Here is a 26,907-nt window from a genome sequence, read left to right as displayed (position 1 = left end):
TAACATAACAGTTACCCCCTTTTCTATTCAAAATACTCATACTTGACTTGTTTGTTTCACCCACTGAGATCCTTAGATCTTGCCGGCGAACGTACCCTCCGCGCGCTGGCTGTCCCACCTCTCAACCCAGCCATTCGGGCAAATGTCGGCGAACACATCCTTGAAGTATTTGCACACGCTGTCACCCTCACCCTTGATTTTCTCGCAACGATGGAAATCCAGATAGCTTTGGTAGCAGTATTTGGTCTGATTTTGATTGGGGAAGCGTGGATCCCAGGGAGCTACCTTCAGCGGAAGCGTTTCCTCTTGCGGAGCTACCGGCATGGGTTTTGGAGCCATAGCAGTCGATGGAGAGTTGCTGTGGAAGAAACAGTATAGTATGAACGGAAAAGAAATGTGAATAGTAAAACATAGATGCATCCACTAAAGAAAAGAAACAAGGGTCGAAATGAGGAAACGTGCTGATAACGATTCACATGGTTCACACAATTTTTTATGCCCAGTTGTAAGATCATGTTTTTTTTTAATAATTATTTAGATGGGATGGTTCACAAGAAGTTACGAATGGTTAGCAATCCCATTAGATGGACCAATTATCATTAACATGTGCTCGTTAGTAGTTTGTAATCTAGAGTGCGGGATACTTCTAGAACTACATCCAATTATTGGAAATCTTTTCGAAATATTTTTACACATTAGTTAATCCACATGCATGTATGTTAAATAATATGTGAAAGTTTTCAACAAATCATGATTTTTTCGAGTATTAGTATAGTTGACAGAATCGTTGGATCTTGTTATTAAATTAATCAATATATAAACAATGTACTTAATTAAAAAGCTGTTGCAAAGTAGAATATTGTGCTCGTAGCATCAATAGGAAGCAGAGATCGAAATGCTCGCCGATTTGAGACGAAATACATCCGTTTTCACCCACAGGGAAAATAGCTGAGAATATAGGAGGCGAGAGAATGTTATACGCTCACTTCGATTCTCGCGAGAAATTCAATGCCGATTTTTATTTTTCGTCGAGTTATGATTGCCGAAAAATGGTTTCGTTTTCAGTGACTCCTTGATGCCGATAATGGTTTTTCACTTCTTCAGTACAACAGAAAACATTGCATGAAAACATGCGGCAATATTGGCAATATTCATCGTGAAGTGAACATGAGATGAATTAACCCATTCGCTACAAGCGTCGTCTATAGACGACATCCGCGCGATGAGCTGTGTGTACGAGCGTCGTCTTTGGATGACATGAGAGTGATACTGCACATCGATCACACAAGCGCGATGTGCATACTTTTCGGCGCAGTGCTCCGTACAGCGCTAGCACTCCGTCGGAGCACATTGCCCTATTGGAAGGGTTAATATTTGTACAATTCAGACGCTGTCCAAATGCAGATCGTTTGGACGCTGTCCTAACAGACTAACGTTGGTAAAGTTAGCTTTGAGTTTTCGCTCCATATTTTCAGTACCAAATGAGAGACGGAAAAGCATTCTCGTTGAACTTCCGAGATAGAGATTTTCCACATATCTTTCTCTCTGAAAAAGAATTTTCGGTGAAATAGAAGAGACGAAAATATCAACAATACACGGTTTATCGAAAACTAGATTGATTGACTGAATATTCATCGCGCAGCCGAGCCAGGATTTCGATCTCTGATAGGAAGTATGCCCGAGCATCTAACAGTTTTTGGTTCAAAGCTATTCCTTCTTTGGTCTACACTTAGCTTTAACCATCAGGTTCTTTATGAATATGCATGATAATGGAAAAGCTTTTTTCATTATTCAGATCGTTTGAGTGGCTTAGATTTTGCGACTACGAACGGTACTATCGGTATAATTGTAAAAATTCTAATGTATCGTGATAAATTTGAGTGTGAATCGCCGGAAGTTGCGGTAACCAGCGTGTTGTTAAGGTATGTGCACAACAAAATTTAGCCACTGTGGATTGACTGCATCTTTTACGTCAATACCAATAGCGAAAGTAAATTATACGAGGTCTGTTCAAAAAGTATCGCGACTTTTGAAATTCCACTAGTTACGTTTATTCGATATTCGATTTTTTTTGTAGCGTTATGTTGGTACTCATGTCTCTCACTTATGCTGACAAGTTCGGCCATTTCGAATGATCAGCTCATTTTTGAAAATCACTTATGCACGTGTTTTGGCTCGTCTTCGATTTTTGCGTATTCCAAATCAGCAGCTGCAATTGGTTTGATTGAGCTATGGTTTCACGTTATAACCATAAATCCACGATTCGTCACCAGTTATGACCCTCTGGAGCAAGCTGGGGTCATCGCGGACAGAGTCCAACAGCTCATTGTCAATGTATATACGATGCTGTTTTTGGTCAAAATTGAGCAATTTTGGGAAGAATTTCGCGGCGACCCGTCTCATGCCCAAATCATTGATAAAAATCGAATGGCACGAGCCATTCGATATATCTAGGTCCTCAGCAACTTCGCCAACGGTGATTCGACGATTGGCCAATAACATTTTCTTCACTTCATCAATTTTTTCGTCTGTGGTAGAAAGGTGCTCGAGCGTCCGGCACGCTTTTCGTCGTTCACATCTTCTCGGCCTTCTAAGAACATTTTGTACCACCGATAAACGTTGCTTTGGTCCAAGCTAGCTTCTCCGTATGCCACAGTCAACATTCGCATCCGCGCACTTAATTCCATTTTTCACACACAATTTGATACAGGTTCTTTAATCCATTGTTTTGAATAGGTAAAAATCGAAGTCGAGCCAAAACACGTGTAAGCAAAGCCAACAACAATTAACTGAACATTCAAAATGGCCGAACTTATCGGCATAAGTGAGGGACATGAGTATCAAATCAACATAACGCCACTAAAAAATTGAAATTAGAATATACGTAACCCGCGACAATTCAAAATTCGCGATACTTTTTGAACATACCTCACATGTGTATCGTTGTAAAAAACATTTGCGCACTGTTTTGAAAATGAAGTCCATGTAGCAAGATGTACATGAGAAAATGGCGAAATCAAGAGACCACAAGGAATTCCTCGTGCGTTCTAAAAGTTTTCTTGAACTGTTGAATATTGATCGGAAATAAGGATCCAGTGGTTATCGTGTAGACAACTTCAAACCGTAGTGAAATGCAGTACTCAGAACGATGAAGCAAAACCCGAATTGTTTCGTCCAAAAAGTGGAAAGATCAGCAGGTTATATGTTGTTTATAGTAGTTAAAACTACGAACTGAAAAAACACTGAAGATGACTTCAAGCAGATATTGTTTTGAATTTTACGCCGCATTAGAACTTGGAAAATCAGTGATCATTGTAAGGAAAAAAGTTAACGAAGTTCGTTAAAAATATATAGTTTAGCGGTAATGTAATTGTGCACTAAAGAGCAAAAATATTTATTACTCCATAACTTCAAATCTTTCGAACTACCAAACTTATATTCTATTTTTATGCCAAACCTAATATATAGAGAAAAATATATATAATAGAAACAACTGAGAATTGCCACCGTTTCTTTTCAAATTTTCAGTTCCTTCACAATAACGACAGTCAGCTACTGGACTTAAAGGAGAACTTATCCGACTCGACAACAGACAAGACAATTGAAATATGATATGGCAGTGAGTCGTACCCAAAGCTATCATCGAGGAAAGCAGAAAAAGGTGAATGTTTCGTAATTCTACGCACAAAAAGTGAATAAGAGGACTGGATTAAGGAGTTTTAAGGCCGAACCGGAATTTGTCTGGCAAGCAATCTGCAGTTGTGGACTGAAAAGCGAAACTTTTGCTACTTCTGGAGCCAGCAAATTTACCCAGAGGAAGGCTTACGGAAGAGACTACTGCCTTTTCTGGAGCAGCATGAGGCGGATTGTCTATTCTGGTCGGGCTTGGCAAGCTGCCAATACTCAAATTCAGCGAAAATGGCGTAATAGCGTTACAGTGGTTCCCAAGGAGATGAATCCGCTCAATACTCCGGAACTAAGGATAATTGATCAACAAATTTGTTACAAATTGTTACAAGTTGTTACAAATTCCGCAGCAATCAGGTAGGGTAGTGTTCTCCGGGTTGTATCGAATTCGAACATTCATCAACAGTAACCGTTATAAGTGTTAGTTTAGACAACTTTTTTGATTCCCAAGAGATTAAAGGAACGAGTTACGTAAACGTAGAATTACAAGAGATTAGCTCACAATTGCGAGCAAGCTTCAATATTCATCTCTTCACCGAAGAAAGGCTGAAAGACTGTTTGCGGGACACAATTTTGAAAATTTTCGAATGTTTGATAATTCCTGACTGGTTGTGGCACTACGCCTTCCAAAATTGAACTTTCCCACAGATCTCCTTCAACACTTAAATTACAAATGTTTCATCTCATTTCACACTTGGTGAAATTCAATTATCCGAGATCCCAAACCCTCTTTAACCACAGGTCATAAATTGTTTATCACCCACCAAACAATTTATGACCGCAGAAACAACATTCCCACCAAAGAAGTAAACATGATACTTGAACCGTGTGTACAATCCGTCGCACGACGCAAGCGTCAGTGTTTTATTTCAATGACCCACTTGAGACATGCTTGTGCGTGCAAGGCGGAAACCCAATTGCAAGCACAAGAACATTTCTCCGTCCTCGTTCTATCTCTTTCACTTTCTACTTGTATCATTTCCCTGTGCGATGCTCCGTCCAGTAAATTACGTTACGGTTTGTGTAGAGTTTAAGTTTATTTTGTAAACTAGTATATAAGAACATATTTTGTAAGAGACAGAGTCTCATCAGTAGTTTGAAGTTGAAGGCAGACCACGGTTCGTGTTGGACCGGGGTCCTGCGCTTTAGCTAAATAAAGAAATCTTCATTGGACAGTTTAAGCACCGCGTTTTTATTTCAAGGATGTTACATGGTGTATGCCATTAAAATGGAGTTCCTGATGAATTTAGCAACTTTTCGTGTGGGGTTCTCGTCATTATTTTAGCATTAAAGAACCTTACCGATGCTAATCACCATTCACTTTGTTACGATTCGTGACGAGGCGCCCTCTGTTGGATCCAGGATTGGATTGCATTCGAAATTGCCTATTTTTGTCCGAAAATTTTCACAATGTACATAAATGAAGACTACATCTTTGAATCTGGAGTAGCGATTGCCCGTTTGGAACGGCGAATGATTAGAAATCGTTCAAATCCTTTGGAAATGCCTAATCCTATTTTTGGCTACCATTGCTGGTACATACTAGTCGATAACAAATGAGGATACGACTTCAAAAGTCACAAAATGGCATGTTTTTTCACTGCAATCGCCCACGAGAATTGAGTGAGTGTACATGAGAGTTCATTTAGGGTAAAAATCTCACCACCGTCGCCTTCGGGAATTGAGTGAGACAATTTTTCCGAGCTGTCACTTCTCATTCGCGCATCAGAATCAGCCCCATTGTCTCGAATGGTTTGTTCTGAAGGTGCTGATGGCTTCGAAAAGGACAACAAGTTCATCATTATGGCGATTCTAGAATTTGTGGCGATAAATGATAACGGAATTGAGGAACCATTACGATTGCGACAGTAAGGAAATGTGTTCGTGTTACTAGAAAAATCCATTTACAAATCAGGTTGAACCTCTCCAAAATGAGTTTTATATGAGACTAGCTGCCCCGCAAACTTCGTCCCGCCCAAAATTTGTTTTTTGTTATCAATTCCTTCAAACCTTCATGTTTCCTTACTAAGCGCAAGTTCATGTGTCCAATCGCAGAACTGTTCATTGATTGATCTTCTAATCGACCCCGGTGAATTTACCTTTTACTAAAAAAATTTTAGTACTACCAAATACCAAAATTCATCATTATAATATAAGATTATTTGTACGGCAGCCCCCCTTAGAGAGGGGGTGGAAAATCTAACCACAATAGAAACATTTATTGCACCCTAAAACCTGCGTATGCCAAATTTGGTTTCATTTTCTTGATTAATTCTCGAGTAATGCAGAAATTTGTGTTTCATTTGTATGATAGCCCCCCCTTAGAGAGGGGGGTGGAGTGTCTAACCACAATAAAAACATTTATTGCACCCTAAAACCTCCGTATGCCTAATTTGGTTTCATTGGCTTGATTAATTCTCTAGTAATGCAGAAATTTGTGTTTCATATGTATGGCAGCAAACCAACCCCCCCCCCCTTTGAGATGGGGGGGGGAGTGTCTAACAACAATAGAAACATTTATTGCACCCTAAAATTTCCAGATGCCTAATTTGGTTGCATATTATTGATTAATTCTCGAGTAATGTAGAAATTTGTGTTTCATTTGTATGGATAAAGGATTGATTTTAATGATTTTAAATTAGAATACCGCAGTGAATACTTCTCGATTGAATGACAACAACGAAGTAATGCGGATCCAAATAAGAACGATACATCAGCTCCATTGTTGTCTTGTTTAATTTTTCAACTTTACGACAAAAATCTATTATTTTTTGTTCTTTTTACATTCAACTTTTGAGAGATCAAACATAACATTAATGAAATACATTGCATCATGAAACATCATACCAACTTCCGTTGAAATCGTTTCATTCGTTCTTTTTATCGATCACATTGGAATAACTTTGTAGATCATTAAAACATTCATACACGCTTAAAATACATTAGTTATGTTTTATTTAACACCCAAAATATTCTCTACAAATAATTTAAATGGCAGAACAAAGTTTGCCGGGTCAGCTAGTATTTTTATATAAATTGAAACAAACCATACGAATGCAACTTTCTATCCCAATAAGTCACAAACCAAAATGTGTTCTGTTCTGTTTTTGTTTTTTAAGAACTTTAATCCGAAGGCCATTCGTCCCTGACTGAAATGTGTTTATTTGAATAACCTCCTGTACGACCGTATTGGATAACTTCGGGTCAACAAAAAAAAAAGACTAAGTATTTTTTGGACATGTTAGCTCGTGAATGTGATTACGATTCACATGCATAACTGAAAATGAACATGCGCTACTAAACGAGAAACTAAGAGTAAAATAATAAAGAACGAATCGTGCATGTATGAAATTAAATGTCTTCTTCATAGATGGCACTAACATTCTCGTGACAACTTCGTCGTCTCAACACAGTTTTGCATCATTTTCCAATCTCGACTGAGTAGATTTTTATGCCAGATATCACGCTTGAATGTGCTTGAGGTACCAATGCGAGTCAGTGAAATTTTCTTCGATGAAAAACGGAAATCGCACCTGTAACTCCAGTGACGACATGTGTGGCTCTCGACCATGGGAGTTACTTGATGGCGTATAATGTTATGAAATTAGAACAAGGAACTCTAGAAGACGGTACTCTACAATGACATATATGATTTGTATTAGACGTGATATTTTTAGTTTTAGTCAAATGCAAATATACAGCTGTCGAGCATAATGAAAATTTGTACTTTCAGAATTATTATATATGTTTACGTAATTCAATCAATCGAGTTATTCTATTCTACAGATCTATTCTACGTTATACACACGCAATCAACATAATTCCACGTACCTTTCTCTCATTTTAAATGTTTCGTTACGAAATAGCTTTGAACGAAATAGAATGGTCTCCAATACCACCATGAACAAAAATTGTGATAAGGCTACAAAAAAATCACAACGTATTATGTGCAACAGCGATTCTTTTATTTAATTTTTTCAACCGCACATGTTTCCTAGTTCTTACTTAAAATCACAAAACAATAAACTTGGTTCTACGAGGCCAATTATTTTTCTTTGTTTTGAGAATTTCGTTTATTACCTATGCTGTTTTGAACACTATTTTAAACGAACGGTAAACGGCTCTGTTCGTGCGTTTACGATCAAAGCGAGGCTAGGGCGTGCGGCGGTGAGCGTGTCTGTCGTGCAACAACTGGCACTATCCCAGATTAGACCCTTCCTGGGAAGGTTCCTTCCGAACGCTGACCGTCCCACTTCTCAACCCACGCGTTTGGGCACAAGTCTGCGTACACATTTTTAAAATACTGGCATACTTTGCCGCCCTTGCCCTTCACCTTTTCGCAGCGGTGAAAGTCCAAATAGCTCTGGTAGCAGTACTTAGTCTGGTTCGTGTTCGGGAAGCGCGGATCGAATGGAGCCGCCTTCAGCGGAAGTGCTGCTGGTGCCATGATTTTTGTTTTTCGGAGCTTCGTTTGTTGTGATAAAAGTATAGTACTTTAGAATAGGAAAATATATACGATATGGGAATAAGGGAGAGGGCAATGACAGAAAATGCATTTTGACCAGAATCACTTATGAAACAAAAAAAAACTTATTCGCTATATAAAGGTTAAGTATAGAAGGGGGAGTCGTCACTTTCACCCACAATTACATTCCATTCAAATCTCTATCGAACTATTCGTTCTTCTCAGTCATACTGCATACATTTAATTACGTTTCAGAACGCGCGGTCAACAAGAATCATACAAGGTTTACTTAATTAACGGTCGCGTTTTGGAGTCTTCGTCGCAGGAGGCATTTTTATACTTTTTAACCTCTTGTAAATAGAGATTCCAGGCGTCGCTCGGAGTTTCAACATACGATTCTTCTATTGGTTTCGCCTTCTTAACGATGCCGGTTTTAAGAATTTTGCCTCCACGCCGACGACCAACACACGGTATTGCGACTGGTTGTGTTGGCTGCTGGGTATGCGTCGGAACCGAACTGGTCGCATAATACTGTGCTGAACATTCCTCACCCATTGCTGGCATACAATTTGTTTGTGCCTGCTCCTGCATTTTTTTGAACATCTCCAAAAAGGAACCGTCATTCGCGAATCCTGTGGCGGAGTTTATAGCTGGTGATGGTTTCGGTTTGGGATATAGCCTGCCTTCGGCAGCTAAATGGGCCTGAAACTTTTCCTGCATTTTCTTCTGAAACTCAATACGATCTTCTTCGGTTTGGATCTCGGGAATCTCAATCTTTGTGCTGCTGGTGCTGCTGAATATTTTGGCGAAATCGTTTTTGAACGGTTCCTTTGCCTCGGCGAAGCTACTGGAGCTCTCGGCTTCTGGTGCTTTGGACTCAGATTCAATTTGACTACACCTACTATTAATTTCTTGTGATTTCTCACTGGCGGCTTTCATGTCGGACAATTTTCTAAGGTTCTGCAGTTCCTGTTCAATCTCAACGGATAAATTTCGCCTGGAACGTTCCTTTGAATTATCACTTCTCTCCTGTGATCTGTTGCGTACATGTCGATCACGAGACTTGGATCGGCTTCGTTTTCTTCTATCTCTGCTCTCACTTCGATCTCTTCTTCGATGATCGCGCTCCCTATCGGATCGATCCCGATGTCGATCTCTGTACCTATCCTCTCTACCACCGCTCCGATCCGATCGATAACGTGTATCCGTGCGGCGGTCCTCATCACGTCGTCGATCGTGACCTCTGTCACCACCGTACCGGTAGCGATCTCGGCTGCGGTCCCGCCCATTATGGCGGTCCCGACTTCTACGTCTTTCCGTGCGATCTTTCTCGCGGCTGGAAGATAGACGGGAATCTTCGTCCTGCATTTTGGGGTTCGCGCTACACGATACGTTGTACGCGATCTGAAATTACACAGTACTACACATAAGCAAAGCGTCCAATTTTCGTACTTTTCTTGGTAATGTTTCCCAGAATAATACACGGCCTAACGCGGTTGATCCATCAAAATTGAAAAAATGTCAAAATAGGGACAAATGAAGTAGTTGATTTTCTCTTCAGATCCAATTATTCTTTCTTCCGAGAAAACTTTTGATTCCATTGTGGGTTCATAAAATCTACTGTTTGCACATATGTGCAAATATGCGATCAATTGACTTATAATCCTGGTTAGTGAAAACAATCAAAAGGTATGGAATATGTCGTGTGAATTGACCAATTTTCGATACTTCCAACCAGGGTTGCCACATATACAGAATATTCTGTATTTTACAGATTTTTCGCCAAATTTTAGATACAGAATCTGTATATACAGAATTACAGATTTTCAGCAAAAATACAGAATTTACAGATTTTTTTAAATTCATTTTTAAATATTGAATTTATTACAGTGCATACATAGACACCTTAATTCATAACAATGTTGAACGCAACGCAACGAGATAGCTTTCGTTGGAGGCAGTTTTTAAGCGAAATCTTGAGCGATTTTAAGGTGAAGGTGGAAGCTAGCCATTGTAGTAGTATAGGTAAAACCACGTGTAAAAATGGGGTAATAGTGTTTGTGAGAGAAGAGCAAAGCACACGTAAATAGGTCAATTCACTTATCAGACTGTGTGGCGCTTCATTGACACGAGCCTTTGAATACATTTGAAAAAAAAAACAATTCAATACTAAAGTAAAATTTATGAACGATAAATTCCGATGAACAATTGCAAATATAAATATATATAGAAGGCGCATTTGCATATGAAGTAAAATTTTGATTAAACGCGAGCGTAACATGAGCATATTTATAACACATGCGAATTGGGGCTCTTTCGGTATTAACAAGTTCTTCCGCATAGTAACTCGGTGTTAGGGAGTCTCCGTAGCCACATTGGTTGCGCGTTCGCTTAGTAAGCGATCGATCGTGAGTTCAAAACTCAGGACCCTCATTGACCATCTTTGTGTTGTTACAAAATAGCTACGTCCACGCAACAATCATCAGCGATGGAGATCGATCCACGGTCGAAATTAGATCGATTCATCCACACAACTACTCTGCTCTGCAAGACACGTCGGGCTGCTGTTCTATAAATAACTCAACAATGATCAATCAACTGTCTCCGCTGTCCGGTGGTCTAACTGGATAATGGAAGAACAGAAAGAATACTCTTACGCCTAAATGGCTACTGTGTAAATGTACCATATGCAATGGTATAGAATGGAATACTGGCGAATGGCAACTGTGTAATGTAATGTGCTATAATTATAGATATGATAACCATGTGACATGTACACGATTAAAATTCGGCTCTGTTACAGCTAAAATGCTAATGAGCCTAAAATAAATAAATGGGATAAAAAAAACTCGATGTTGATAATTCCTTAATATCTTCCTTCGTTGATCGTATTGTTTTCACATATTCACGTTGGAGAGCCTTAACCATTCTCTTCGTTGGCCGAGGCATTTTGATTGAATATAATACTATTCCGTTTACTATTTTTTAAAGCATAGGCAGTCGTGGCAGTGTTCCGAGCTCTGCAATACAATTTTCTTACCCAATGTTAAAGTTGCTAAAACTTACATTATAGACCCATTAAACGTAAAAATAATAATTGTATTGATATCAACACAATTTTATTCTATTGATTTTCATGACATGAAACGCTATGACTCAGGAACAACATTTTATTGAGTGGTTTTTATAGCTGTTTCGATTTCGATGAAAATAACGATGCTTTCACCAATACAAACAAAAGCATTACTGAAGATTGAAAAATGAAAGTTTAGCTTTCAGAGCACTTGCTCGAGTTTTCCGACGTTTTTCACTATACAGTGCGACAGCAGATGAAAATTTAATATCTTGTGAGTAATCGATTAGAGTTTGGTAGATGTTACTTGATGGGAAGTGTGCGAAAACGATCGTTTTCTTCACACTGTTTCGCAAAATTATTGGTTTTCGGGCGAGGGGTGAAGGATGGAGATGAAAGAAACGAGCGCCATTGTGGCAGCCATTTGTGGCTAGCTTCCACCTTCACCTTAAGAGCTATTCTATTCGTTCCAAGTTAACTATGACCATAATCAATACGCCAATCGTATACTGATTATGCTGTTTATAAACATTGTTCTATCGCTTATCAATGACGACAATTACACTTTACAATCAGAAAGTTCTCAATTTTGCGAACTTTGTAATGAGACGAACTTTGTAATGAGAAATGATATTGCTGATCATGTTGGGTAACTTATGTTTGGAGAGCTACGTGCAACCAATGCTGACATTGATGTGAAAGATTTTGAAGACTTTCAGTAGAAGCCTGAGGATGTTTACGTTTGAATTAATGCGGAAGAAGCTGAAAGAGGATTGGATGCAGCTAGGAATCTGATCTTCGATTCGATTTGTCGTGACTTCTATATTGAACTCGTGAAACAGATTTCAAAGCGATTTGATTTTAGCAATCTGGTTATTAAAACTACAGTATTGATAAACCCTCAAAATTTCGTCAAGCTACCAAACCTTAATGATTTGATGCGCCAATTTTCTCAATTCGTTAAAGCAGGTAATAATAATCCTTTGAATTGTAAGGCTTGGACAGCGAATTCAGGCTACGCAAGACGACTCTTTTTGCTCAAAAATTGAGTGACTCAGATATAACTTAGTCCCAGCTGTTGGATGCCAATAGGCGTGATGAGAAAATTTTGTATTCATTGCATTGGTCGTTTGTAAGACACTTTTCGATAACATTCATCAGCGTGTGTTGAGTGAAAATTTTCGCTTTACAATGCCAGCTAAACAAATCCGGAAATCGGTTGGCATCCACAATTAAAGCCTCTATTTTGAAAGCGAAGAACTACGTATCGGCTCAAAGAGGACCTGCAAGGATGAAATTAACGAAAAATTTGAAGGCAAAGTTCAACAAAACCATGTATAAACATCATACAATTCAGAGGATTATGAGAAAACCTTTTTATTATTCATTCTGTAGTATTGATACGAAAACTCTTAAATAAGATAAACAAATTCAGAATAAAGTTAAATTTTCATTTTTTCCCTTATTTTTTCCATACAGATTTTTTTTTTGCTAAAAATACCGATATGCAGATTTTCTCAGAAAATTTTACAGATTTAAATGTGGCAACCCTGCTTCCAACAGGCCAAAAGACGTGCGAACCCAATACTAACAACCGTACTCGAAGAACCCATGGGTTGTCTTTTAGACCCAAGGAAAACCCGTTGAGAACTCTTGATATTTCGCGAGATTTGCTGCGTATATATCCGGGGGTCTCGATTCATAAAACCAAACAAACTGCTTGTAGAAGCTGCAAACAAAATTGTTGATCACGCGATTTTTAATGGGGACTATCATCATATATACGCCCCTTCTCGAGATGTGGAGATAGAAGGCGTAGTCTCCGAGGCGAGCTTAAACGTCAATAAATTTAAAAAAGCGACGTTTTTTTTAAACTCGTTAATTGGAAAGCATGTGAGGATTTTGGATCTTAGGCAACTACATTCAGCATCTTTGGGAGACAATAAAAATGTGAACAATCTGAGGAATTCTAGCTAGAAATCAATTTCAATTGTTATTTTACAAACACTATCTTCAAAAACATCTGCGTTTGAAAATTACACACGTTATGTTGCCCAATTGATAACATTTACATAAATTCACATTTACATAAAATGCGATTAAAAATATTGTGTAATCAATGATCATTTGGCACTGTAATTTTCGAAAAATAGAAATAAGAAAGTGCATCCTCAAAATAAGCTTTATGATAAAAACAGCAGCCAATTTTTCACTGCCACTATTTTTTCAAAACGCCTGATCGAATATTTTAACAGTTTTTCAATCGCCCGGGGTTCTGTTAGATTCAATTTTATATTTCAATATATATATATATATATTTTTAATATATGTGACCATACTCAATTTTACCCTTTTATAATTTTTAATATGCGACTATACCCATTTGTTCTCTTCTTCTTTCTCTTCTTGGAAATTCTTGCAAATTAAAATACTTCGAATAAAATTATAAAACAAAATGATATTCAATTTACCCATATCTGGCATCCATGCTTTCGTCATTGGGTTTATTTACATTACCGGTTTGTCTCACGCAAGACGGATATATGATACTAGGTGAGGCCGTTTTGTTATTAGGTTGGTTAGGCTAGCGTTATATGAAAACAGTACAGAAGAAAGCAGAAGGGAGATTATTTATCTGGAGCGTGAAAGAGACATGCTGATCACAAGTGAGGCTTCGCACAAGCTTATTGTGTTTTGAGCTTGAGCTTGAACTTGGGTAGACTGTAGAATTCGTAGTCGCTCTTGGTGATTGACCTGAACCAACCAAATTGCACAAAGAACACATAGAATGACGCTTTTTCGCATAAGCTTATTGTGTTTTGTTTACAAACAAAACACAGTATACTTTGAAAATAGCTACAGAGTGGTTTTCGCATATTGGCCCACTTTGTATACTTCTAAGCGCCTTGGTCTCTCGAACGAATGTTGTTGAGGTAAGAAATGTATGTAAGATTTCACACACTTCGCTCGTTTAAAAAAAAACGTTCAAGTAGCTCAGCTGCCAGTAGCTCCATACATACAAATCAAATGTCAAATTCCGTAGTATGGGCGCGTTCGTAATTCTTAGGATCGATTGACGTTGTCTCGCAACCGAGTAACTCACAACGTTTAAATCCGGCTTAACTGTTGAACATCTAGTGAGGATCGTTCAACATTTGGTTGGATGGATGGATATGTGTTCAACATTTGGGTTCCAGAACACCATTGAAAAAATATGTTTTCTTGAACAATGCAGGTGGTCTAATAAAGGGTGTGTCACATCAAATTGCATCTTCTGCTTTCGCTTATAATCAGATAAGAGTGTATAGATCACGTTGGCCATGCTTCACTGTCAATTTTTCGTAAATTTGGAAAAATGTCGTCGAACGAAAAAGAGCATCGTGAATTAATCCTGTGCACTCATTTCGAGAATCCGGAGTTGTCACATCGGGGCATCGGTAAGATGCTGGGAATCGTCCAATCCACGGTCAGCAGAGTACTAAAACGATACTTCGAGAACCTAACCATCGACCGGAAGGTGAAGAACGGCAAAAATGGATGCTCCGTCAGTGAAAAAGATCACAAGCGCGTAGTTAAGCAGTTTAGACGTGATCCGAGAAGTTCGGTCCGGGATGTCGCCAATAAGCTGAATTTGTCAAGTTCATTCGTCCAGTGGACCAAGCAGCGGGAGGGCCTGCGTACATACAAGGTTCAGAAGGCTTCAAACCGCGACGAAAGGCAAAACATGGTGAGGAAGACGCGAGCCCGGAAGCTGTACACCGAAATGCTGACGAAGCCGCATTGCCTGGTAATGGACGACGAAACCTACGTCAAAGGGGACTTTCGTCAGCTGCCGGGCCTGTTGTTCTTCTCCGCAGAGGACAAATTCAGCGTTTCGGAGGATATTCGCAAGCAGAAACTATCCAAGTTTGCCAAAAAGTACATGGTGTGGCAAGCGATCTGCTCTTGCGGAAAGCGGAGCGCCCCCTTCGTGATGACCGGCACGGTAAACGGGCAGGTTTACCTTAAGGAGTGCCTACAGAAGCGCTTACTACCACTATTGAAGCAGCACGAGGGCCCGACCATCTTCTGGCCGGATCTCGCTTCGTGCCACTATTCAAAGGACGTGTTGGAGTGGTACGAAGCCAACGGGGTTACCTTCGTGCCAAAGGAAATGAACCCGCCCAACGCGCCGGAGCTTCGCCCAATAGAGAAATATTGGGCGATTATGAAGCAGGCCCTCCGGAAGAACCCAAAAGTTGTCAAATGGATTTCTGTTAAAAAAAACTACAACCTGACGTTGTACAGAATCTTATGGACGGGGTAAAGAGGAAGGTGCGAGCATACGGGCTTGGGCTCGAAGTATGAATAAAAAGAAAATGCCAAAAGTTGTTTAATAGTTTTTATTTTACTGTCTAAAATTCCGTCCGAAAACTTGAGCTAGTGCTCTGAAAGTAAAATCCGAAAAAAACGTCCGAAAACTTGAGCTAGTGCTCTGAAAGTTAAATTTTCAATTTTCGGCAATGGTTTTATTTTTATTGGTGAAAGCATCGTTATTTTTTCGTCACTGATGTCAGACAACATCATCGAAACAGCTATAAAAACCACTCCATAAAATGTTATTTCTGAGTCATAGCGTTCCATGTCATGAAAATCAAAAAAAACAAAATTGTTTTGATATCAATACAATTATTATTTTTACGTTTAATGAGTCTATAATGTAAGTTTAAGCAACGTTAACATTGGTTAAGCAAATTGTATTGCAGAGCTCGGAACACTGCCACGACTGCCTATCCTTTCAAAAACTGTAAACGAAAAAGTATTACATTCAATCAAAATGCCTCGGCCAACGAAGAGAAGGGTAAGGCTCTCCAACGTGAATATGTGAAAACAATACGATAACAAAGGAAAATATTAAGGAATTATCAACATCGAATTACTATGCGGAAGAACTTGTTAATACCAAAAGAGCCCCAATTCGCATGTGTTATAAATTTGCTCATGTTACGCTCGCGTAGAATCAGAGTTTTACTTCAAATGCAAATGCACCTTCTATATATATTTATATTTGCAATTACTTTATTATTGAGTTATTTTTTTCAAATGTAGTCAAAGACTCGTGTCAATGACTTATAGACACAGTCTGATAAGTGAATTAATCTATTTACGTGTGCTTTGCTCTTCTCTCACAAACACTATTACCCCATTTTTACACGTGGTTTTACTACTACAATGGTTTCCTTCCACCTTCACCTTAAACGTTCGACTATGGCGAGTTACCCTAGATAAATAGGAAAAGTGCTTTCGATTTTTGTACCGATTTAATACGTGAATCCATACGCCGTTTAGAAAACCATTTCATCAAGAACGATCTTTTTATAAATACCGCTCAATCCTAATTCACACACTTCGATGAATATTCAAAGCTTGAAATACAGTTGAAACTATTGGTTAAAGGACAAACATCCGGTTACTGGCACAATTTTATTGAGGATATTTATCATGAATCCCTTGAGGAGGACAGCTCGCAAAATGCATACCGCTCATCTACTGCACCCGAATGGAGACAGGTTAAAGTAATGGCAATTCATAAGCCTGGCAAACCAGCGTCTGACCATAACTCATAACGTCCGAATGCCTCCGTGCATTTGACAAAATGTTCGAGGAAATGATCATTCGAAGACTCGATCAATGGAATAATAATTTGACATCAAGTACACAATTTGGATTTCACAAGAGCAAAGGAACAAACGACTATCTAGCGTTGTTTTCCATAGATATACAACCGGCTTTTGCGCACAATGAGCAACTGGCTTCAGTATTCCTGGACATGAAGACAGCTTTTGATTCGGTTTCCATAGAAATTCTGTCAGACAATCTGCACAGATGTGGGCTCCTGGAATTTTGAATAACTTCTTGTACAATTGAACTTTACCCTAGGACAACTGAAAACTTCCAGAAATAATTATATTAGTTTGCCCCATTTCTCAGCCCGCTTCTTTATAATTTTTATATCCGTGATATTCCTTTATTCCGCGCGCAAAATGACGTGAGATAGCTCGAATCACGGTGTTCCACGAATCGCGTGCCTAGAGTTTGTCACTATGAGGCTAGGCGCAAATTGAGAAGCGTATAGCGCTCGTAAGCGAACGCGAGACTACCAACACGACTCATACGTGCCACAAACGTAGCGTGGTGAAGCGCATATTGAGTCGCATTTTCGTGTAAATAACAAGCCACTCGCATACAATGAGGCTAGGCGCAAATTGAGAAGCGTATAGCGCTCGTAAGCGAACGCGAGACTACCAACACGACTCATACGTGCCACAAACGTAGCGTGGTAGAGCGCATATTGAGTCGCAGTTTGGTGTAAATAACATGCCACTCGCATACAATGACTGATTAACACAGAGTTGCGCGATATATTTATTTACTAACACAATCACCCGACCAGTACAGCCATACAGTGTCAAACCCACGGCGCTATATGATTGTTCACCAACACAACTACCACATCTGGCATGACCAGCACGAGAAACTGTGGTTCAGCCACAGCGTCGCGCGAGTCGTGTCTCACGAGCGCTCCACCATCTCGCGTCATCTGGCCAATTTACGCCGTTCTATCTGTTTCCATTAGCCACAAAAACAGGCGCTATATCGCGCCAAGTTACTCGCGCTATATGCGTCTCAATTTGCGCCTTGCCTGACTGATGAAACTGTGGTTCAGCCACAGCGTCGCGCGAGTCGTGTCTCACGAGCGCTCCGCCATCTCGCGTCATCTGGCCAATTTGCGCCGTTCTATCTGTTTTCATTAGCCACAAAAACAGGCGCTATATCGCACCAAGTTACTCGCGCTATAGGCGTCTCAATTTGCGCCTTGCCTGATTGTCAGATTTGAAGTCGTGTCCTCATATGTTATCGACTCGAGTATGAAATAGGAGCTAAAAAGTAAGGTGGCATCCACAATAAAGCGAGAAACTTTTCCATCCCACATAATTCGCGGCGCGGAATAAAGGGGATTGATATTTGTTTGGCAGAACAAAGCATGCTAATACAGCTAGCAGATGACGGTGTGGTTTCCGAAAAAGGTCACATGCCAAAAACTCGCTAAGTTCCCTAGGTAATTCGTCCTCTAGGGCAAGAAATTTAGCAGAAATAGGCAAACTGTTCATGTACAGTTCACCAAAAAGAGTGAACGAACGATCGTTCTTTAAAATGAACCGTTTTGCTCACCTCTATAATTTAGGAATCGAATTCTCGTCACAGAAAACTATCCTATTGATACATATGCCGCCTTTTTCGCCGTAGGAATATTCCTTCTGTTCGAATGTTCACAGTTGCACAGCGGGACTGTTGATATGAGGCTTCCATTGTTGTGATATCGTATCAGATCGTATGTGAAGTGAGAGGCTGGGATCACCATCACATGATGATTGTTACGTGAACGTAGTAGCTAGAATAACACACTTCGAATTATGAGCATATGATCGTTCGCTTAGTAGCGGACACGCATCCACTTAGGCTACGAAGACTCCCTATCCTTCAAGTGCCTTGAGGACTGGTTTGATTCAAAATGCACTTGGAATAGCCATATTACGTATAAGAAGCGAAAATGCCAAGAGAATCAACTTTCTCCGTTCGATTTGCAGCACGTGGTGGGAAGCTCAACCGGGAAATCTCATAACGCTTTATAAAACAACCATTCTATATATTCTAGGGTACCGCTCTTTCTGCTTTCTTTCAGCAGCTAATAGTCACCTTCTAAAATTGCGGAGGCGATCTGGCGTTGTGATAACATCCATACCTCTCACGTAAAAGTGATGAACCAACCAAAAGTGTTGAAAGTCACTATGATACAGAAAAAAAACCTTCTAAAATTGGAACTAATTCAATATTATCGTCTGCGTATAGCTCTCGGCTGTATGTACTTTATGCATAACATGAGCCTCGAGGTTCTTGCAGGAGTAACACCTCAAAGAACTGATTCTAGGAATTTTCTCCCGGAATATTGGCGAAATACGGAGTCATACAGTTATGATTGAAAACATTGAAGGAATTCGAAGTCTCGGTTTATGTGAATTTATCACCACTATATATGGTCAGATATTTGTCTTCCTTTGTGTAATTCAAACCGTGCTCACTCAACCATTAGCCGTTCCTCAATTGAGTACGATCTGTCGATGAAAACAACCGACAGACCCTTATTTCATCTTTACCCAGAAGATACTCATCTTATTTTCTCACAAAAATGGGGGAGGAGATGAGTGTACTGATCGAAAGATCTTTTAAGATGTCCTTCGTATGGGTTCTCTCTTATTGCTACATCCCTGGCAATGAAAAGGCGGACTTTCTTGCAAAGAATGCGATGGGTTTTTCATTTATTGCGTCAGAGTACCCTCTTGAGTTGGCAAACTGGGACATTGAATATCTTGGTCGGTGATTACATTCAAGTATCGTTCATATTTCTGCGTGGTTCAATGTTTTTGATGAGTTTACTTCTATCGAACCTTTATTCGCTAGATGTGCTAGATCTCCAAGGAATAAACCTCGTGGTCAACATTGTCTGTCGACGTCGAAAGGGTTACGATGACATCGATCACGCAGTTTGACAATGTATGGATAATTACGCAGCCCGAGAGTTCTTTTGAATACCCTTGAGGCCCAATGTTGCGAAGATAACCTTATGTTCCTACCAGAGACGAGTTGGGAACTCGCGATGTTTGAACCCTCGGTTGAGACGACGATATCCAATTTATGGGCCTAATCACGAATGTCACTTCACGGTGAAAACAAATTAAAATGTATACAACCTTGCATCATTTCGTTTTCACCGTGAAGTGACGTTCGTGATCAGACCCTCTCTGTCCCTATTGCTCAAAAATTGCTCTCCCCCTAACCTCGAATAAACCGCGAGTTATCGATCGAAACCTACTGATCTTAGAATTAAGATGAATTTTTTGTAAACCAATTTTGAATTAACGGCTTCGCAAAGCTCCTGCGATTGAACCTTCCAAATAGGGTAAATGATCTTGGTTTGTCCAATTTGGGGTGTTTTTACGCAACTAGTAAATGCAAATCGATTTTTCTTCATGAAAATCACACATAATCGATACGAGTTTGGGTTTGTTGAAAAGCCCCAAGTCCCTAGTTGCTAATACTACCATAAGGTGTTGAAATTATTCAAATTTTTATGTTTTTTAACGATTTTCCTTAAAGAAGAATTATGATCATTGTTTGATCACCTCTGATCATGGTTTGTCCGGTTTTAGAAATCTCCATTTTTGAATGAAAACATTCGAATTCACAATTAGATGTTGCATTTATCATTGCTTGAGTTTACTGTCATCATATTGATTCATTCATAATTTAGGCTTTCTTCAGAATATTGCCTTTTCTTGGGCATTTTAGAAGTGTTCACCTCAACACAATCAACACAGAAAAACCATACTTCTGCTATGCGCGAAGCACACCATAAACAAACATAAACAAACTGCAGCGCGCCAAGCGGTTGCCATAGAAATCATGTTGACAGAACAACATTATTGAATTGGACAACTCATGATCAGAATTGACTTCATCAAAATGCGTTAATTTAATGGTTTAGCTATGTAAATCCGATACAAATGGCGAGCAAGCATGATGTTTACAATATTTATAAGTGTTGTAATCCAGAAAAGGTCTGAATACGTGCCAAATAATCATCTGGTGATCGATTAAAAGTTAGCTCGAATGAGGGGCGCATTGACACAAATAGAAGGTGTATTTTATAATCCTTTAAAAAATGTGATTTCGTAAAAATATACTATCAAACTACTATAAATCATGTAAAAGGCAATTTCATTTATATGTTTCGAAACATTCGAAGGCCTTATTTGACACAGGAGCGCTGAATTAGAGCATTCAAAAAAGTGGGCAAACCATGATCATATTTTCGACTGGACAAACCAAGATCATTTACCCTAAACAAATTGAAAAAAAAATCTTCATCTTTGATGGATGAGAAGACGCACCACGCTAGATATGGGGTACAGACTAGGGGGCGTTGCTGATTAATGGTCAGCTGCATCCCAAAAGGAAGTATCCCGTGTCGGGCACAGGTACAGAGCATTGGAGACAGCAACATCACAATTACGAAAATACTTGTAATACTAACCTCGAGCCAACCGCGAGTAATCGGTTACATATTACTAACATAGTTATAAGGCAAACATTGTCGAAATATTGAACTCCCGGCCCCGTCAGGTTGACGCCATATGAGCCTTAATAAAAATATATATTTTGGATAAAAAAAAAAAAAAAATCTTTGATGGATCAACCTTTGCAGCCCATGAATAAACCAACAAATGTATAGTATACAAAAATTAGGAAACAATAGCGAAAATGTGTAGTAGTAGTAGTAAAAGTGTAATAACAAAAGTTGTACATTACTCTGAGTGCCGATTCTCGTTCTTCTGCAGGTTCAGCTTCTTTGCGTCTCACAGATTTGGCGAACGCCCAGAGCACTGTTGTGTATTTGTCGAATTCCAAACTCCAGCGAAGCAGCTTCTCTATCTCCTTTCCTTTTTTAGGTTCTGCGCTTGATTGAATCTGAGTTTCGTTTCGTCCTGGAAAAATGTGCACTTCAACGTGAATTTTTCTTCGAAATATGTGAAACTTACGCAGAATATAATTACTCTTTGGCTTGTTATAATTGCTTCATTCAGATTATACTGTGCTATAGCCTGAATTATTCTTTGTGGAAACCATCGGTTCCGTAGCATTTCGCTACCACAATCCTCGCAGTTTTGACTATATAACGGTTTGTTTCTGCAGCAACCGCTGGAACACTCCCTTTTCTTTGGTATCAAATAAACATTCATGTTTTCCCACTTTTCAGATAGCTTTATTTTTTATTTTTTGCACAAATTTGACAGTCGACCGAGAAAAACGCTTATATAACAACAAAGAAATGGAGTGTACTTTAGAAAAGATGACGAAAGTCGGATAATCGGTTTGCTGAACTGAGCTACTTGATCAACAGCAAATTTTCAACCGATCTCTAGAAGAGTAAGTTCTTGTAGACATTACATAATTTTCGGCCTCAACACAGCCTTAACTCATCCAAGTAGACTCTCCCATCATCCATTTCTTATTCTACCCTCATCAATCCGAATTTTTCCCACAAGCATATCATGGAAGATTTTTCCCTTTTCCTTAATCCTACTCACTAGCGTAAAATGCATTTTCTCGTGATTAAGGTCAACATGAGGAACACTTTTGCATTGATTCCACATTGGAGGATAGTGAAGAAAATTACCTGATTGTAGACACAAATTTTCCGTACGCACTTACGACACACTGCTTTTACTATCGTGCCTCGAATGGGCTAAAATGGCTGCCAACTGTGAACTCTAGAACATCGACTGTCATTTGATAGTCGATTGGATGAGCCAGGCTGTTTATATACAGGGTGTTGTAATATTTCCGAAATTAGTACATCTTGTAGAAATCGATTAACAATCTAAGTGGTCATTCACATACCACGCTAAGATAAGATCAGACAATAGGGGGTCTTTTACGGACCAAATTTCTGTCAGATACGGACCAAATTTCTGTCAGTCGTTCTGATTTCTGATTGGTCGATTTCGATAAATTTTGTAAACAAAGTCGATTTTTCCAGTGTTGCCAATAAAAATAAATTACGTTGGGTTTGTATTGAATTTAGAAAAAAAATGAATTTAATTGATATTACGATACTTAGTTTAGAGGAAATGTGAAGGAATTGTATACACGTTTTACCTAATTATTTTGTTACTATATTTTGATTGAATTGAAAAATTTATATATATATATATATATATATATATATATATATATATATATATATATATATATATATATATATATATATATATATATATATATATATACACATCCATTTCATGTCAAACCGATATAGTGCTCCTCAGATTTCCATGAAAAGTGATAGTTTCTTTCTTTATTGCAAAATATTAGACCCGTATTTTTTATTTTTTCGTTAGGGTGACCTTTTCTTATTTTAGGGTGGTCCGAAAAATCATTTTTTTCAACTTTTTCCTAAAAGTGCCTTTTTTAAAAATTCATAACTTTTGAATCACTGAACCGATTTAGATGATCGATATATCAAATTGAAGCCAATTAATCTTTTTTGGAAAAATATTAGGCTTGCCAAGAAATCGAATTTTGTTTTCGTAACTATTGATTGTAGTTGTTTTTTGTTATTTTTATGTTTTTTGTTTTTATGTTTTTATATTTTATGTTTTTTCTTGAAAGCTGAGGATTTATTACATAACATATCCCGATATCAGATAGGCTTTTTTGTGTTTTTGAGTGACTTTTCAAAGTTAACCGGTCGTCCGTAAAATCATTTTTCCACTCTTATCCAAAAATAATTTTTTGCAAAAATTTATTACATTCGAACTACTGAACTGATTGAGATGATCGACATATTAAATTGAAGCCAATAAGCCAATCTTTTTTGAAAAAATATCACACTTACCGGAAAGATAGGATTCTAGTCGCATAGGTCTAGTCTAGTCACATAAGAATATTGAACGAAGACTTAAAACATGTTAAATTTACAAAATAATGACTCTAAAACGAAAAAAACACCTCTCTAGAACCCTCTTTCCAAGTTCAATACTTTTTTCAATATTTTTTCTATTAAAAATCTACCTCATTGGCTTCAATTAGATTTATTGATCATCTGAATCGGTTCAGAGGTTCAAAAGTTATGATTTTTTGAAAAAGTCATTTTTGGGAAAAAGTGGAAAAAATGAGTTTTCGGACAACACTAAAATGGAAATGGACATAAGTTTAGTTTAATAATAATCTATTTGGTTTCTGATACTAATATATTTTATTTCTACCATGCCATGCTCCTGCTATCAAATTTTCGTTTCCTTGTTTTTTTGTCTTCTCCGCTTTTTAAACGAAAAGATATAATTTTTTTTATAATGTCATTCCTTGTTTTTTCACAATGGAATAAAGTGGATGGCAAAACATACATTTCTCCTGCCATTTTCTTCGGCAAATCAGCTTCGTTAGGTTCCAAATGCGATTTCATATTTCGGAATAGAATTTCCATTGCTAAGAAGAAATTAAAAGTCTCATCATTCACTATGCAGATGGGAGAGTTAGAATCTGTAGCTCGCAAATATGAAAAAAGAGACGGTTGATACAATCTAGGTTGTGTTTTGCTGACTACCAATCTCTTGTTACACTGCTGACATGTTCTTTCCCGCTGAATAATTTTTTTGATGATGAAACCAGCTATATAGAACAACGAATTTTGTTCTGTTCTGTCGAGAAAAGTTTTCGCTTCATCGACGGTGTACTCATAGTCGAATTCAATATTCATATCATCCACATTATCACTAGAATTAGATGAAGCTGAAATTCGATATGATGTCGATGCTGCTTCATTGTCCATCAATTTCTGGGCTGAACATTCTTCACGCCGCTTTGATAGCAAATCTATCAATCCAATAAGATGTTGTTGTGTATCGGCTGTATACGAAGCATTCGGTACTACGGACATGTATTGCGAAAGAGTCACAATTTTCAAGTTATTGCTGAATTGCAATGGAGTTGGGCGTCGTTGCTTTGCACGAATCAATGAGAAAAGACTCTCCAGACAATCTTGGACGAACCGCGATGTAAATATTTGTGGGTGTCCTTCATGCAAAAGCCGATCTGTCAACCTCACAATTGCATTCGTGCAAACGATTACACTTGTTTGCCATGGTTTCCAATGTCCGTGTCCTACTTGGAGATCATACATTAACCGCACCATGGTCTTCAGATGAGCGATATCCTCGTCATATTTCATAGGATCATTCAAACAAAATACTTTTTCTTCTGCCCTATTATTGATAAGCTCGAACCATCGAGCAAAGTCTTCTATGAAGCATGCGGTAGTAAGAAGCTCCGGTAATTCTCGTATTTCCGCATGAAACTTCAATGCTGCAGCCACCGTCCTGTTGCAATATTTTGTTGCGTTGCATACTTTCATTTTATCTATTGAAGATGTTCTGTTGTCAAAGCACACATCCGAGGCCGTTAGTCTGTGACAAAGCCGCAACGTGTTGTTTATTTCGGAGTTCACGATTGTGGTTAAATGGTCTCGATGAACAATATTGGATGTTAGCTTTTTTTCACGAACATACCAATCCGGAACTTTCAGGTAGACATTGTTCAACCAGCCATGTACTGTATTTTTAAATACGTGTACGGGATCGGGTATGATCTCTAGCATTCTGTTCTCAGCGTTTGGATGAGGTATCGCAGCATTTAATGTCTCATTTTTGCGACGAATATCGATCCCCAAATCCTTCCACATGCGCTGGTTTTCGGACCCGGAATCTGTTGTTATAAAATGGACACGCAAACTGATTCCCTCTGCTCTTGAAACTGCAGACAATACAGCATTCTTCAAAAACTCTTTTTGTATAGAGTTGCCGGTGTACTCGAAAGCAACCACCTGTTTCCAGCGCGCTGCGATTCCAACTAGCATGAATACCAAAGCTTTACAGGCTAATGTTTGGGACATAGGAAGCGTTGTTGTTCCAACAAACTGCTTCGTATTTTGGCAAAACTCATTTGCCTCGTCTATGCTCATTTCGTCTAGAACCAATCCGCAGTCCTTTTCTTCAACCGACATTGTGGAGACTTTATGTTGTAGCAGCTCGAATATATCTTCAAGAATACCTACAAAATATCATTTCATATATTAACATGCGATGAGACATATGATTATAATTACATACCAGGACTGAAACGAACTCCTTCAATTTGGCGTAGTAGAGTCCTCGTGGATGGGAACGGGAAGCCTTTTTGAATAAGCTTGTCGTATCCACCTTGACATGCAAACCGAATTTGTAAATTTTCCGTAATCGTTTCATTGGACCAACGTTTCACTTTTTTAACCTCTCCTGTTAATAGCTTAATTTGATCTTCTCTGAAAAGCTTCTTCAAGGGTTGTTTTCCACGAATTCTCGAGGTCAGATATCCGCATTTTTTCTTCCATTGTTTTACAATTCTATTAACGGTTACATCAATATAAAATATTAGAAAATAACATATTTTTTGACACACTACCTTTTCAGCTTGGAAATTTGATGTTTCAAACGAAATATTTCTTCCTGTAGTTGTTTATCTCCTTCATATACGTCAACCAAATCATAATTGTTCTCAATACTTTGTATCTCTTCCCATTCCTCATTCGCGGATGCAGCTAAGGTCGGAATTTTCGTAACTCCATTTTCATTGTATTTCCCATCAACAAAATGAGCCTGTATATATACTAGTATTAGGATATGTTTTAGAATTAGTTTTTAATACTTACGCTACATATTCTTGTGCTTGATTTGATTTCAAAGAATGGAACTTCTAATTCACTGTTCACGCAAAATCGAATCCATTCTTTCCGAATATTTTTGTCTTGAGGGAACCGATAAAATTTATACTCAGGATGAGTATCCGTCCTTCGCTCACAATTTAAGGCTTTACACTTCATTTTTATTTTTGAATTACGTTTTGTATGAATAAAATGGCTTCCTAACGTTGTTTTGGTTGTATTCCTGCTCATATAATAAGATAGAATGTTTTGGTTCAGACAATGAGAATCTGCATAACGCTGTAACGGTTGTCAGATTAGATTTATTTGCTAAAAAAAAATCCCAAA

The 26,907-nt window shown here is 38.5% G+C and overlaps 3 protein-coding genes across 6 annotated transcripts; all 3 read right to left on the bottom strand.

The window, feature by feature from the left end:
• On the bottom strand, positions 1–22,642 carry LOC129764783 (cytochrome c oxidase subunit 6B1-like). 2 transcript variants are annotated; one of them, XM_055764261.1, is made up of 2 exons: positions 22,501–22,642; positions 1–358 (listed from the first exon to the last, which is right to left on the bottom strand). In XM_055764261.1, the coding sequence occupies exon 2, from the start codon at positions 337–339 to the stop codon at positions 73–75; it is 267 nt and encodes an 88-aa protein (XP_055620236.1). In that variant the 5' UTR covers positions 340–358; positions 22,501–22,642; the 3' UTR covers positions 1–72. The 2 variants fall into 2 exon arrangements, with proteins under 2 accessions (XP_055620236.1, XP_055620237.1); XM_055764262.1 differs by lacking the exon at positions 22,501–22,642 and adding an exon at positions 7,069–7,482.
• Positions 7,631–22,647, bottom strand: LOC129764785 (cytochrome c oxidase subunit 6B1). Of its 2 annotated transcripts, none has more exons than XM_055764263.1 (2): positions 22,501–22,647; positions 7,631–8,152 (listed from the first exon to the last, which is right to left on the bottom strand). In XM_055764263.1, exon 2 carries the CDS (start codon positions 8,132–8,134, stop codon positions 7,895–7,897), a length of 240 nt encoding a protein of 79 aa, XP_055620238.1. In that variant the 5' UTR covers positions 8,135–8,152; positions 22,501–22,647; the 3' UTR covers positions 7,631–7,894. The 2 variants fall into 2 exon arrangements, with proteins under 2 accessions (XP_055620238.1, XP_055620239.1); XM_055764264.1 differs by having other exon boundaries at positions 7,631–8,180; positions 22,501–22,588.
• On the bottom strand, positions 8,182–21,767 carry LOC129764782 (uncharacterized). 2 transcript variants are annotated; one of them, XM_055764260.1, is made up of 2 exons: positions 21,628–21,767; positions 8,182–9,556 (listed from the first exon to the last, which is right to left on the bottom strand). In XM_055764260.1, exon 2 carries the CDS (start codon positions 9,518–9,520, stop codon positions 8,438–8,440), a length of 1,083 nt encoding a protein of 360 aa, XP_055620235.1. In that variant the 5' UTR covers positions 9,521–9,556; positions 21,628–21,767; the 3' UTR covers positions 8,182–8,437. The 2 variants fall into 2 exon arrangements, with proteins under 2 accessions (XP_055620235.1, XP_055620234.1); XM_055764259.1 differs by having other exon boundaries at positions 21,633–21,761.
• Positions 22,648–26,907: the final 4,260 nt, after the last annotated feature.

Source organism: Toxorhynchites rutilus, chromosome 2 (genome assembly GCF_029784135.1).
Source record: "Toxorhynchites rutilus septentrionalis strain SRP chromosome 2, ASM2978413v1, whole genome shotgun sequence".
NCBI lineage: Eukaryota > Metazoa > Arthropoda > Insecta > Diptera > Culicidae > Toxorhynchites > Toxorhynchites rutilus.
The sequence above is the reverse complement of the archived record's forward strand: the minus strand, read 5'-3'. Positions and strand labels throughout refer to the sequence as shown.